This window comes from Triturus cristatus, chromosome 3_2, assembly GCF_964204655.1.
Source record: "Triturus cristatus chromosome 3_2, aTriCri1.1, whole genome shotgun sequence".
In the NCBI taxonomy this organism is placed as follows: domain Eukaryota; kingdom Metazoa; phylum Chordata; class Amphibia; order Caudata; family Salamandridae; genus Triturus; species Triturus cristatus.
The window spans coordinates 988,346,797-988,360,920 of NC_140584.1; the positions used below are offsets into that span (position 1 = coordinate 988,346,797).

At 43.2% G+C, this 14,124-nt stretch overlaps 1 protein-coding gene across 3 annotated transcripts in view; it reads right to left on the bottom strand.

Moving 5' to 3' along the window:
* The window catches only part of ANKFY1 (ankyrin repeat and FYVE domain containing 1), a 506,490-nt gene that overhangs the window by 13,632 nt on the left and 478,734 nt on the right, over positions 1 to 14,124 (bottom strand). For all 3 annotated transcript variants that reach the window (XM_085649582.1, XM_085649583.1, XM_085649584.1), the window contains exon 24: positions 6,168 to 6,258. In XM_085649582.1, the coding sequence (XP_085505708.1) occupies positions 6,168 to 6,258 (91 nt within the window). The remainder of the gene's footprint in view (positions 1 to 6,167; positions 6,259 to 14,124) is intronic.

The following is a 14,124-nucleotide window of genomic DNA, read 5'->3' on the forward strand; positions in this document are numbered from 1 at the left end:
TGCTTATGTCCTTTGCCTGTGCAAGCATCTCATCTACCTGACGCACGAAAAGGTATTGCCCATCAAAAGGTAGTCATATAAGGTACTGCTGAACCTCTGGGTGGAAGCCTGATATTGTAACTCAAGCATAGTCGCATTAAAGAATGCTTTGGTTGATCTGTCTGGAATCCTTATCCATCATGACCAAGGTACACTAGATGTTGGCTTTTGAAATGTCCTTGCCTTTTCCACAATTCCCTTTACTCTCTCTCTGTACAGCCTCAGGCAGATATTGTATTATTTCCTCCATCTACTCCCATTGGTGCCCATCATAATGTGTTGGTAGGGCCATGGAATTCTTAATTAGCTTCGGTGCTGCTGACATCATTGCGATGTTTCTCAGCAGTGTCAATTTTCTACTTCTCTTCTTCAAGGGATGGATAATCCAATGTACCTTGCGTGAGTGCTCTTTTCAGTTCTGTGTTAACCACCATGGATAAACAAGTGAGCGAGAACATTAACTTTCTTGTCCACCTTTAGCATAACCACGTCAATGAAGAAATACACGAGCACTTAACACTTTTACCTGGGACCTCTTTGTACAGTTCTCCAATCACAAATAAAAGTGCACATGCTGCAACTGGCTGGTAGAATTGTATTCTATCAGAAAGGATCCATCTGCCTGTCCAAGCAGTTTTCGTTACAACTGTCCCCAACAAACTCTCCAAGATCGATTCTCTGAGGAGATTAAGGGGAAAATGATCCTAGCCTTTTGGAAGGACTCTATCTGTTTAAGACCAGGGGTGTTGTGACCAATCCTCATTGTCTGGGACAGAAACCCTGGGCCTGGGTCCACCCACATTGTCTTTGGACTTGAATCCTTCTACGTTCTCTGCAAGCGTGCCAGATGGAGACTTAGCAAAGTCCTGAAGCTGCATAACTGTATAGTGCGCACACTTTTGTCCACATGGGACTGTATAGTTTTCTTGCAATGGAATGCACTGTATGCCAAATAAATGCTTTATGTGAGATGCTTTAGTCATGGTACCTCAATAGACAGAGGCCACAGACCAGATATTGGTCTGACCATTCTTGCTATTGCAAAATCAACAACATTTAAACAGGATATTTTCCAAACCCTTCCCCCAAACAAGTAATTATTATTCAATCCACCTATAGGCTCTTCAATTTGCACGATTATGAAGTGGTCAATATTCTATAAATTTTCTCTATGCTTTCTTGGAAGTCACTGGTTTCCCGGTCCTCCAGCACTGAAGGTTTCTTTCAATGTGAAACAGTAATGGAGGCGTAAAAAGATGCTCAATCCCAATGGCATATAAATAATCTGAGGTGTAATCGGTGTCCTGGTGTATTATGGGTGCGAAACTGTATTATAAAATGCAGTCTCTCCCAGGCAAGGGGACAGCATATTGCGGGATACCACAGGCCCCTCCCCCCCCACCAATGACAGGGATTGCACCCATTACTCGGCAGCTCACAAGTTCTATGCTTGGGCATGTACACTGACATCTATCGAAGCTCAGTCTTTTTCAGACCATGCCCACATCACATTGACAATACGTTCCCCTCACACTGGCGCCTGCGAGACTCCCTACTGCACTCCCCACAGGTGGTAGAAGACCTTTGGCATACATTAAAAGATTACTTAGCACTTAACGACGATGGCTCTACAGATTTAGCCTCCATTTGGGAGGCTCTCAAGTTGGTCTGGCAAGGGGCCTTATTCGCTAAGGCAGCTTATTACAATAAGAATAGGCGGGACAAACGAGAGGAACTCGAATCTAAAGTTAAAGAACTTGAGGCGATCCATAAGCGCACGGGAGCTCCGCGGGTCTGGCGTCAACTGGAGAAGGAGTGGCTCCAATTGAAACGCCTGGTTTGTGGACAGGGCTGAGCTTGCAGTGTTTCGGTTGAAACATAAATTCTATGTGGGATCTAACAAGGGTGGCCGCATGCTTGCACACTGCCTCAGCAAGTTAAGGGGGTGCGCGGAGAACTGGGTTTCCGAGATCACGGATGGTGACGGCTTTTCAGACTTTCTACGTAGATCTTTACTCCGCTGAGTCTTCACTCTTGGCAGACCCCCACGATTATGTCAACGAGGCCAAGGTCACCATGCATCCGGACAACGAGGCTGATAGTTTAGAGGCCCCGATAAGGATTGATGAGGCGATATCGGCTATTGCCCGTCTTTAGGTTCTGAAGGTGCCGGGCCCGGCTGGGTTCAGTGCCCTGTTCTACAAGACCTTCTGTGCGGACCTGGCCCACCTACTCACTCGCTTGTTCAACTCATTCGCTGAAACGGGTTCCCTCACTGAGTCCATGTTACAAGCAACAATTTCAGTCATCCCCAAACTAGGGAAAGACCCTGCGCTTTGCAGCTCCTACCGGCCGATCTCTTTACTAAACATTGACGCAAGCTGTTCTCTAGCATCTTGGCCCACAGGCTGAACCCTCTGATGCCCAGTTTGATAGACTCGGATCAGTCGGGTTTCATCTCGAATAGGCAATGCGGGGACAATACTAAAAGGCTATGTCACCTGATTGATAAGGTTCAGCGTTCCAAGGAAGAGGCGCTCTTGCTAGCGGTTGATGCTGAAAAGGCATGAGGCGCTCTTGCTAGCGGTTGATGACGAAAAGGCATTCGCCCGCGTGCACTGCCCGTACTTATTTGCCACTCTGGAATGTTTCGTCATGGGCACAACATTTTGAAAATGGGTGGCATGCATTTACAGCAACCCATCGGCTGCAGTAAGGGTAAATGGGGTTCTCTCGAGCGGTTTTGCGGTGGGGAGAAGCACCAGTCAAGGCTGCCCTCTCTCCCCCCTGCTCTTCGCTCTTTATATGGAGCCCTTTGCTCAGAGGCTCCAGGATAACCCACATGCCCAGTGTGTCCCTTTTGGGGCCGACCGGCATTTGATTAGCCTTTATGCCGACGACGTCATTTTCTCGGTGGGGCGACCCTTGACCTCCTTGCCGGTCATTGTAGACGTCCTGCTCGCCTTCGGTCGGGTATCACGATTCAAAATGAACCTCCAGAAATCGCAGGTCCTCAACCTAACTGCAACGCAATCAACGGTGGACACCTTACGTGCCCAATTTGCTTTTGACTGGGTGACGGATGGCTTAACATATCTGGGGTTGGTCCTTCATAAGAACCTAGGCAAGACTGCAGAAGTGAATTATGCTGCTTTACTCTCCCGCATCCGTAAAGATTTAACTCCGTGGCAACGTTTGCCTCTTTCGTGGTTCGGGAGACTCGCCGCGGTCAAAATGAATGTCCTATAGCGGGCTCTATATTTTTTCCAAACCCTCCCCTTATGGCCTCCACTGCACGCGCGCTCACATATATCCACCAGATTGCAGAAGTACCAGCTGCAACGCCCTAAACAAGAAGGTGGTCTTGCTTTGCCGAAATCACTTGATACTTTCAAGCCTCACTCCTACGTTTTCTCGTGGAATGGAACCGTCCAATGACTGAAAAGCACTGGGTGTTTATGGACCAGACAGTGGCTGGCCACCACATCTGGAGGGAAGCCTGGCTTCCTAAGGCGTCTCGATCCTGGGGACTCTACTCTTCGCCGGTCACTCGGCTCACCATGTTTGGGACAGTGTGTCCAAGCGGGCAAACCTTACAACGTTCCCGTCGCCTATGTCCCACATTTTTCTCAATCCTGAATTCCCACCATGGATGGATAAGGAATCGGGCTCGCAATGCCCTCTGGTTGTTAGACCAATGCTCCCGTTTGAAAGGTGGCTTTTTCTTTTTTAAAGACTATCATAAACTTATCTCGGAGATCTATATGTTTCTTTCTCAAGGCTCGAGAAGGGTTTGGACGACCGGACAACGGCGATGGGAGGTGGAACTTGGACGCACTCTGTCGGACAAAGAATGGGAAGTTATTTTTTATAGGACCCACCACACTGCACATTCCATGGGCCACACCGAAATAGCGTTCATAATTGTATCTTACTGGTACTACACCCCAGCTCGTTTACATAAGTGGAGCTCACAGTGCGATGGCCTCTTTTGGCAGGGCTGTGGGAGCCCGGGCACCCTCATTCACCTTCTGTGGAACTGCCCGAAGCTCACGAGTTACTGGGACAAGATCTTCAATGAGATAGACAAAGCTTTCAACACTACCATCCCCAGGCTCCCGGCATACACTATCTTAGGACTGCCTAACGCCCTGACTTTTCCCTTGCGTTCTACCAAGGGTAGACAGATCGACCTAGCGTTGAACGCTGCGCATCAGGTGCTTTTAGCTAGTTGGAAATCGGACAGGGATCCTGGACCACACACAATGGCTTCACCAGTTGTGATCTCTTTTGGGCAAGGAGAGAGACTCTATGGCAACACTGGGGAACAAATGCAAATACGCTAAGATATGGGCGCCCTTCCATCCTCTCTATAGAGTTTCGGGAACTGACATGCCCTGCTTACTTACAAATTTTGAAACTAATCCACGAAGGTGAGGGGAATGGTTAATATCTGCTTGCTGCAGATGGGCTCAGGAGACAAGGGGCAACTTCCATATCGGACTGCATCCACGCGCGTTTGAGCGCTCATTGGCTCACCGGGGGAGGTGGGAGGGTCTCGTTTTTTTTTTTGCATGTTAGTTTGGTTCATGTTTCTCCTTTTGTGACTCTTACCTTACTGAAAAAGTAGACTTTAAAGCCCTAGGCATGTTACAATGAGTCGTCGGCCAATTGAGCACCAGCAAGCTCAGCTTGCTGCCGGCCCTTTTCAACGCTCCTTTCCCATGGATCTTGGAGCGCTTACTATTTCTTCTTGCTGAACGCGGCCGGCCCGGGATGGGTTGTAGGCGGCATGCTGTGTAAACTGTCCACCTTGTAATTCCTTGGCTCTTATGGGTTCTCATGTCTTTTTGAAACCGGACCACTGGGTTGTAGGCACCAATACTCTCTACTGCTATGCTATGAATTCTGCTAATAAAATTGATTTAATTCTCAAGATAACTTAAGCATTTATTTGCAGATTCTTCATGATAATCTCATAGGATGAAACATTTGTAAAACAAACAGTTGCCACTGGAAGAGGGAACTTTTTTCTCCCTCGAACAATGTGGAACGAGCAATCTGACAGTCTGGGAGCAACTGGAAATATTTGTTACGGCAGACGGTATAGGATGCATTGGACTGAAACCTTTGTCCTAAAACAGGTAAGAGGTATTTGAGGGACTATTCTCTGGCCTGAAGAATGTTGGGGTCCTAGAGGCATAGATACTACCCCCATAAGTAAGAAAAAGGCTCAGTTTTTCTTGTGGACTCGGGTTTCTACATTTGGGTAAATACATTTGGGTACATACATTTGCAAATTTACAGTAAAGACAAGGACATGTTTGAAAAAAATCTGCTTTTTTGTGTGCTAATCATACAAAACAGTTTAAATAAAAATAAACCACAGTGCAACTATGCATGGCAAAGACCATGTACAGTGCACACGGTGGAGCCTGAGGCTGGTTATGGGACTTCTTAAGCATGCAATTGGCTATAAGCCGGCTTTGGCTGCTACCTCCTGTTGCAAGGGTCCGAAGCATGTACAATGAGGTTTTACTGCCTTTTACTGTTGAAAGCAAATGTTTGAACAGCTTCAGTGTCATGGGCTGGTAGCAAATCGATTTTGGTGGGATTCAGAAACATTTTTTCTCTTGAAAAAATGAGTTTCCATGAACTACTAATTAAGTTATGTTGAACATAAAAAGGAGGAGCAAGATGGGGTGATAGTTGAAAGACATTTACAGATCAGCACAGGATTTTGATTGTAAAAAGGTGTTAGTACAGTGTGTTTTCATATATTGGTGATAGGTTGACAACCGACTCAAAAGCATTAGGGCCTAGATTCACAATTTTTACACGAAAACAAAAAACCATCTGTAATGCAGTATCTATGTGCTATGGTACGTGATAAATTGGATGGAAGTATTTTATTGACAGTTGCTAGAAATGTATCACTCATGTCAACCAAATGCTTCGATTCTTATAAACCGCTCACCAAATGTTTGTTGCAGATTATTATAATTATTAGTAACCCTTACTGCACATAAAACGCAAAAAATGCAACAGTCAACCAAAACGATAATAACGGAATAATGTCAAGCCAAAATTAATTTAATAGAAATGTGAACATTTTTTATTGTATTTACCAATGGTGTTTCCTCGTTGTGACCCCAAATTTGGCAGTACACTCGTAACAGTTTGAGCCATCACACCACGGGGGTTCCTTTGTAAGCATATCTGGAAAACACAAAGTAGAGCTAAAGGTGAAACACTGAACTCTTACCAGTTCTGCCAGCATGTATGGAACAGTTTACTGTAATAATATGGAAGAAAACACTAAAACAGAAAGGACGAAAACATGGTATGCCTTCACCAGCAGTTGTTTATTCCTGGTCTACGACAAGTAGTGTTTTTGAAAGTGATAGTATATTGAACAGAAAGATGTGCAGTATGACAAGGTGGTCCATGACAACACTGGTGGAATGAGTGGTTACATTTTATCTGCCATGTTGGTCCTTAACCTGCTGAGTGTAAAAACGAATGGTATCAGGCAGAGACATGCTGCAAGATCACTGGGGACAGAATTCCAGTGGACTGATCCAAGCAGTTTTAAGGAACTAGCCCTGGATATGGCACATGATACTTTGAGTATGGACCGGAGATTATGACTTTGAGAATGCAGTAAGTGTGAAGAGGCACTGTATGACAGGGTTGAGAGGCAGACAGAGAGCCGGCTTGGTGTCAGTGAGGAAAGGTGGAGATATGGAAAGGTTAAAGAGTGTGTTGATAACATAGGTCATGATTTCGTCCACAGGGACAAAGAACATAACAGGAATCAACCTAATAGGTCATTGCAGTCACCCAGCGTGTTCATAGCTAGATAGTTAATATGGTAATTTGCAGTCAGAAAAAGAATGCGAGAGCAGACTGTTTTGATGATGATGAAGGAATTTGTGAAGCGCAGGAATGGCCCCCAAAGGGGTATCTCCGCACTTCAGGAGCGGGAAAAGTGGGGTCAGAGCGACCAGTTAGAGAAAAGTTCTGTCTTTTGGAGTTTCCTAATGTGGAGGTGATTGTAATGTACCTCTATGGAAATTACAGTTTCATTGCAAACATTAAAATGGCATTTGATGTACATTGTAAAAATGTAAGAAACACCGCCATCTACGGTTTTATTGTAAATACATTGTTCGTTTTTAATAGATTTTTATTAGATGGTATATATCTTTTTATTCTGATCTAAAACTAATATTTTTTTAACAGAAAAAAAGTATTGTAGAATTCTATTTTAGAATTAAAATGTAATTAATGTATTCTAAATTAATTTACTACCCACCCTTTTCCCCATATCACCATTAATCATTTAAAAATCTTAATTATTTTTAAAAATAGTTATCTAAATGAAAGTTGAATTCTATTTATAAAATACAGTATCATTAATGTATTCCATTTAAATTAATACCCACCCTTTGCAATCCATTCATAAATAGAATGAAATTCATTTAAATATATTAAACAAATTAAATTAATAAAAATTAAAATGTTAACGTTATTTGAATCTTATCATACCATATGCTTTCTGATTTAATTACTACCCTCCCTTTGCATCAATTTAATTACACAATTTAATTACACGTTCCTAATGTAGACTGATCATCTTATAATACTTTAAATGAATTGTTTACATTCAACTAAATTTTGCTAATTAAATTACTTGCCAACCTTTTCCCCTATATTATTTATTTGACCCATTTTTAACTTACAAAAGAAAAAGAAAAAACTTTTTAAATTTCTAACGAAATTTATTCCCACACTTTTCCCCTAAATCACTTTCAAAATCTGATAATAAATGGAATTAAACTCGAATACAGGTAAATTAGAAATAATTATCCACCAGACAGAGCGTTAACAAAAGTAAGTACGTTTTTCTTCTAATGGATACTTCTACCACCTCAATTTTTGAATTAGTACGAAAGCAGTGGTTCCTGAAAAGATGTGGGTCTGATTAGTGGACTTATTCCAGGAATTCCTGCAGGACCAGGAGGGCAACATGTCCCTGTCTGTAGACCTGAGAGTAGATACAGTAGATACACATGAAAGTATGGATGTAGTTGTCTGGCCGATGTCCAATATAAGAACCAAGCTATGGCTGTATTTTCAATCTTCTCTCAGGTGGAATGACCCCAGAGGCCTTCAGGAGAATCCTTTGTAGCCAGGGCATAATCCAACCTAATGCAGAAAACAATCCACAAGGTTAAGGGTCTCTTCAGCACCGTTTTCCCTTTCTTCACACTGGTGAAATTTAAACAGCTGCTCATCAATGCAGTGGTCAAGGTATGATCCGAGTCCAAATGATGCAGTCTCTACTTTTCATTAGATGGATGTAGGGGAGAAAAGAAAATGGGAATAATGGACGGACTCAAATGAAATGGTAACACTACTTTTGTAAGAAAGGATGCATTCATTCTAAGAACGAAATTGTCTGGGAAGAAGGTGTTATATGGAGGATAGACTGACAAAGCTTGCTGTTTGCGAATGTGACAAATAGAACTGATCTCAATGAGGAGCAGGTTTTTACTAGCAGGGTCTAGCTATGAAGCAGCTTAAAGGATGCACACATTACGAAGGTTAAGCCAGGTTAAGGTCCCACTGAGGCATAATAAAACAAGCAAGAGTAAACATACGTGACAGCCCGTTTAGGAAACTCATCACAATCTAGAACTGTGGCCAAGGCAAAACCATGCTGCACAAGGAGAGCAGAACAGCTTGGTTTATGTCACCCACCACTGCAATTCCTGAGATAACTCCTTGGAAATAATGGATCTTGTCCAAAAAGCACTCCTATTTTGGAACCTACTGTAGGAGCAGGTCACCCAGAAATGTCAGCATGTGCCACTCAACGAAGGGCACTAGCAGAATGCAGGGGGCTAACCAGCCTAACCAGCTTCCAAACTGTTGAGTATGGAAGAACAATATTCACCTGAAACATTGGAATCAAATCAAAGCCTGAATATTCTGGTCTCGGCGCAGGGGCAGAAAGGCAGAAGTGTCCATTATGGCCCCAATAAATAGTAACCTATATATGGGTTTGAGTTGGGATTCTGACTCTGATTGGGAATTTCAAGCTGGACATAGGTGACGTTGTGCTCAGCAGGTGGTCAACGACTAGCTGAGGTGAACACGCCTTCAACTGCCAGACATCGAGACATGGGAACATATGTATACGTGACTTGCGAAGGTGGGTTGGGACCACAAACATAACCATGATAAAGTCCAGAATAGTCGATTTAAGGCCAAAAGAGAATACTGTGAATTGAATGCAAGTGAAACCCACCTCAAAATGCAGGCATTTCCTGTGTGAGCGCAGGATCAACTCCTGATATTATTCGTCCTACATGCTCTAGGACACCAACCAGTCCTTGTGGTCCACGGCCAACAAGACTTAAGCAAGAGACATTACTTTGAATTTCTCTTTCCCGAAAAACAAGGTAAAAACTCTAAAATTGAGTAATTATCACATGCCGCCATCTTTCTTGGGAACCAGGAGGTAAGGGTATAACACCAGAGTACGTACCTGCTTCACTTTGGGCAATATCTTGATCATGTCTTTGACAAGCTAAAACAACCCCTCTATGGAGAGGATTTGCGCATGACCTCTGGAAACAAGTGTAAAGGCGAGATGTGAGGAGTAGGACCTGATGAATTCTATGTGTTGCTCCACTGAACCCATGGCTAACACACCTGAAATCAATGATTTGTAGGTGACGAGTACAGGACTGAAGACAGTGTCCATCTTGACCTGGAGTAAGGTGGTGAGGCTATTTTTCCAGTTCTATTTATAAAGTGCTTGTACATGACAAGTTTCTTGGCACTATACTGGTGATAAAGGGACAGGACTAAATACACAAAATTGAAGAAGATTGCAAGCAAACAGCAGCACAGTTTAAGAAGCAAAAGCCTGTACAAACAATCATATTTTCACAAAGTGTCCAAAGGATAACACAAAGAATTTAGCTCGAATCATGGGAGAAAGAAAATTCTGAAGCCATGGAGCTCATGCTGTGAAGCTAGAACCACCACTTGTAGATTTAAGACATTTTGGGATAACCTAAAGAGGAGCAGAGAAAGCAATTAGGAGTGAATCTCACAATTCTAAGAGCAATGAAGGAGGGAGCAGTTCCCTGCAGGTTTTGATTGTGATAGGGACTTAAAATTAAGCTGTTCAATAGGCAGTCAATGTAACCTTTGTAAATGGAGGGCTGCCTTTGGCATATCTAAGAGCCTTCACATTCAAAATTTGCTGCTGCATTTAAAACGATAAAGTCAATTAGCATTAGCTAGGTGAGATGCAATAACTGCCCAAACTGCAGTTTTTTCTCCATTTCATTTTCATTCAAGAAAGTAAGACGTTTCCTTAAAATATTAAAGTGAAAGAAACACGCATCAACTACTGGCGAGATATGATGTGACAAGGTCAGAATGCTATTAATATAGAGGAGAATGACTTGGGATTGATTTTACAAGTAGAGGTCCAGGTCAAGCTGTCAAGATAGTGTTCACTAATGCCTCTTTAGACAGTAACAGAAGCTCAGAAGTAGAAGGACCAGGCTGAAGGAAATCCGTAGGCAAATTAGATTTTGCTTTCTGTGATGGAAGAGGAATTTTCACCACATCTGCAGCTCTGTGAATGACCACTTCATCGAGTGGAACCTATGGAAAATCAAGAGCTGATTCAGGTGACGTGTCAAAACCACTTGTGGCCTAGGTAAACACCAGTGCACAAGTATTATGTGAGGAGTTAAGTTGTCTGCTTTTTAATCATCATCCTCATATTAATTATATCAGATTCAGAACAACGAAAGGCCTCAACTGTGGCAAAGGGCTGATGTTGAAACAGTAGAGCAGCAGGGGATTAATCTTCACAAGGACTCAATTTAGTGATGGTATATTGTGACATAGGTGGGTACTCTTGCTCAAGGCAGGCTTCGGTGGATTCTGGATCAATGTTGATGGTGTGACAACAACCAGCAAAGCTTTCAACTAAGAAGCAGAGGCACTGTGAATGAGGCAGACTGTGGGGTCAGCTGGTGTGAGGGCAGTTCTCACCAGCAAAAGTTCGATTCGGTGTTCCAAAGGCTCCATAGGGCCAGAAGGCATACCAGAGAGTGGTAGCTCTAAAACGTCCCAATAACCTTCCAGTCAACCTGGAAATCTGTTTGGAGACAGTGGCCAAATGGATGGATCACTAGTGCCTCAAGCTTAATGGAGACAAGACTGAGTTAATGCTTTTGGGCAATCACTCTATCTCTTCTCATAGACTGGGCTAGCCTGACTGTATTGGTCCTCCCCCAGGACCAAAAACCAAAATTAAAAGCTTGGGTGTCTGGCTGGATAGACCTCTTAAATTTGACCACCAAGCAGTAAAGCTTCCAGCCACTTGCTTCAGTATCATTGGATTGATCCGGAAAATTCTACCACTCCTTCCGCTGCCAGCTAGGAGAGTCATAGTTCAGGCATTAGTTCTCTCCTGCCTGGACTAGGGGAATTCCCTCTACCTTGGTGCCCCTAAAGCTACCACGAGGAAACTCCAAGTTGAGCAGAATTGCGCAGCCAGGTTGCTACTTAACATCCCTAAAACGCATTCAACCAAGCCTGCCCTTAAATTGCTTCATTGGCTGCCAATAAACGAACGCATACTATTTAAATCATTGTGTATAGCGGACAAGACCCTCTGGGGGAAAGGTCCCACAATAAAAAACTCCCTTATCACCTTCTATCGCCCCATGAGACGTCTTCGTTCGATTAATCTGTTCCTAGCAGCAGTCCCAAAAATCAAAAGGGCCCGTTCCCGAGGCCGCTCTTTCTCCTAGAACATTGCCAGATTATGGAACATCCTTCCTCTTCATCTCCGCTCTACTGCACACCATTTCTCTTTTCGGAAGCTACGGAAGACCTGGCTACTCCAGAATACGATTTAGAACTCTCGCTGTCGTCTGCCTGTTGTCGCTAGTGGGGATGCCTACGGGTAGCTACACACTCAACAAATGCTAATAATAACAATACTGAGGATTTTCAGTATGGCCTCTTTGAATAAGGCAACCTGCTGTGAATGCAAAGATGGACCAGGGAACGCAAGGCACATTTTTCCAGGATCAGAATAGCCTGCAAGGAAGAAAACAAAACCAGGTCCTGTGGACACAGACTACGGCAAACTCAAACATCTATTAGTTGAGAAGTCTCATTTTTTACTTCTTGTGCTTCTTTTTGGAAACCTTGTCCTTTAATTTACTTGAAGAGGATGATCTGGAGTGATAACGGTCTCATTTAGTGTGTTCAGCCATGTAAAGTTTGTCTTCCCCAACCTGATCACCTTCAGTTGCTAAAAGGAGCATTTATATATCAAAAGACGTGTCTGGCTCCCAGAAGCCATAGACAGTTGTGTGGGTAAGTGACCTACATCTGCAGGTGAAGGACAAAGTTGCGATGGAGGCATTGGAAAAGACCAACGTGGGCCCTACGCATTCCGCAGGCCACACGTTGCATCTAATTTTAACCAATTCAACTAATTTACGCTCCAAGGTCCCCCCATCAGGCAGTATGGTCAGACCACGCTTAAATTGATTTACAGATAACTAGAACTCTAGTAGATACTCCTTATGACACTACCTCACACAGCTTTAGGAGACAATGGTATAGAATTATGCCAGACGCTTAAGAAAGAATTCAGGGCTTCCTCAAGATTGGAACTAGGGGATATTAATTCAAGCACTGACAATTACCACAGGGATTTAAAATCAGCTATTGACTGTATTGCCCCATTAAAACAAAATAAAACCACTCAGAAACGGGTGATGCCCTGGTATTCGCCTGAGTTACGTAAAGAGAAGACAGCGTGTAAAAAACTGGAGAGATGTTGGCGCTCATCTCACAATTCGAGGGAGAGAGAAAGCTAAAAAGTTGCACTAGCACTTTATCACAGAAATATTAAAAAAGCTTGAAAAGTGCATATTGCCAGTCAAGCTAGGAATTCTTCTAAAGAGCTCTATAAAGTTCTCAAATCCGTTACTAATCCAACTGCAGCTGTTGATATCACTCCTCCTTCTCAAGCCTTATGCGATACTAATTACTTGGAAGACAAAATAAATGCAATCTATGACAGACTACCTGGAGTCAATGACATTTCAAAAGAATCATTGGTCCTTCCCTCTATAAACAATAATAATGTTCATCCTTTAGAAAGTTTTATCGCTTTAACAGTAGATGCAGTGGAGGAAATGCTGGAATCTGCTAAGTCTGGGTGTCCTCTTGATAATATACCAGCTAAGATTGCTGCACTGCTATTCACTCAGCTTGCTTCATCCATCTGCTCTATACTAAATCTTTCGCTGAGTGAGGGCAACTTCCTTGAGTGGAAGTCTGTTCCGGTAATCCCAATTCTCAAAACGGCGAATCTCTTGGCATCGGTTACTATCTAATTACCGTTCCATTTCCCTTCTCCCGCTGATGAGCAAATTATTCGAAGGATATATCAATAATAAACTTACAGAACACGTAGTATACTTGCTGTGTAAATCCCTCACAGTCGGGTTTTGAACCTGCACAAAGTCGGCACTGATAGCATTATCAGATCACATTAGATGTTCTCTTAAAAATAACCAAGCTGTGGTGCTAGTGCTGTTGGATTTATCCGCAGCTTTTGATACTGTATCTCATCGAAGTATGCTGCAAAGATTGGAGGAGATCAGAATCAGTGGATGAGCCTTACAATGGTTTACGAGTTTCCTAACTCACCCCACGCAGGTCATCAATTTAGGTCCTTTCCAGGCACGCATTATGGACCTCAACAAAGGAGTGCCACAGGGATGTTGTTTGGGCCCTACGCTGTTCAAGATATAGGTGGCCCCCTTGGAAATATTAGAGAATTTTGTTTCACCCCCATTTCTTATGCGGAGGATACCCAACTTCTCCTATCTTTTAATAAAAGCTCTTTGACCGCAAAATCTTGTTTTTCGGAGGGCATGAAAGCTATTTCTTCATGGATGACTGATAACTCTCTCCAGCTAAACGCTGGAAAGACTGAGATTATGCTGTTTGGTAATGCCA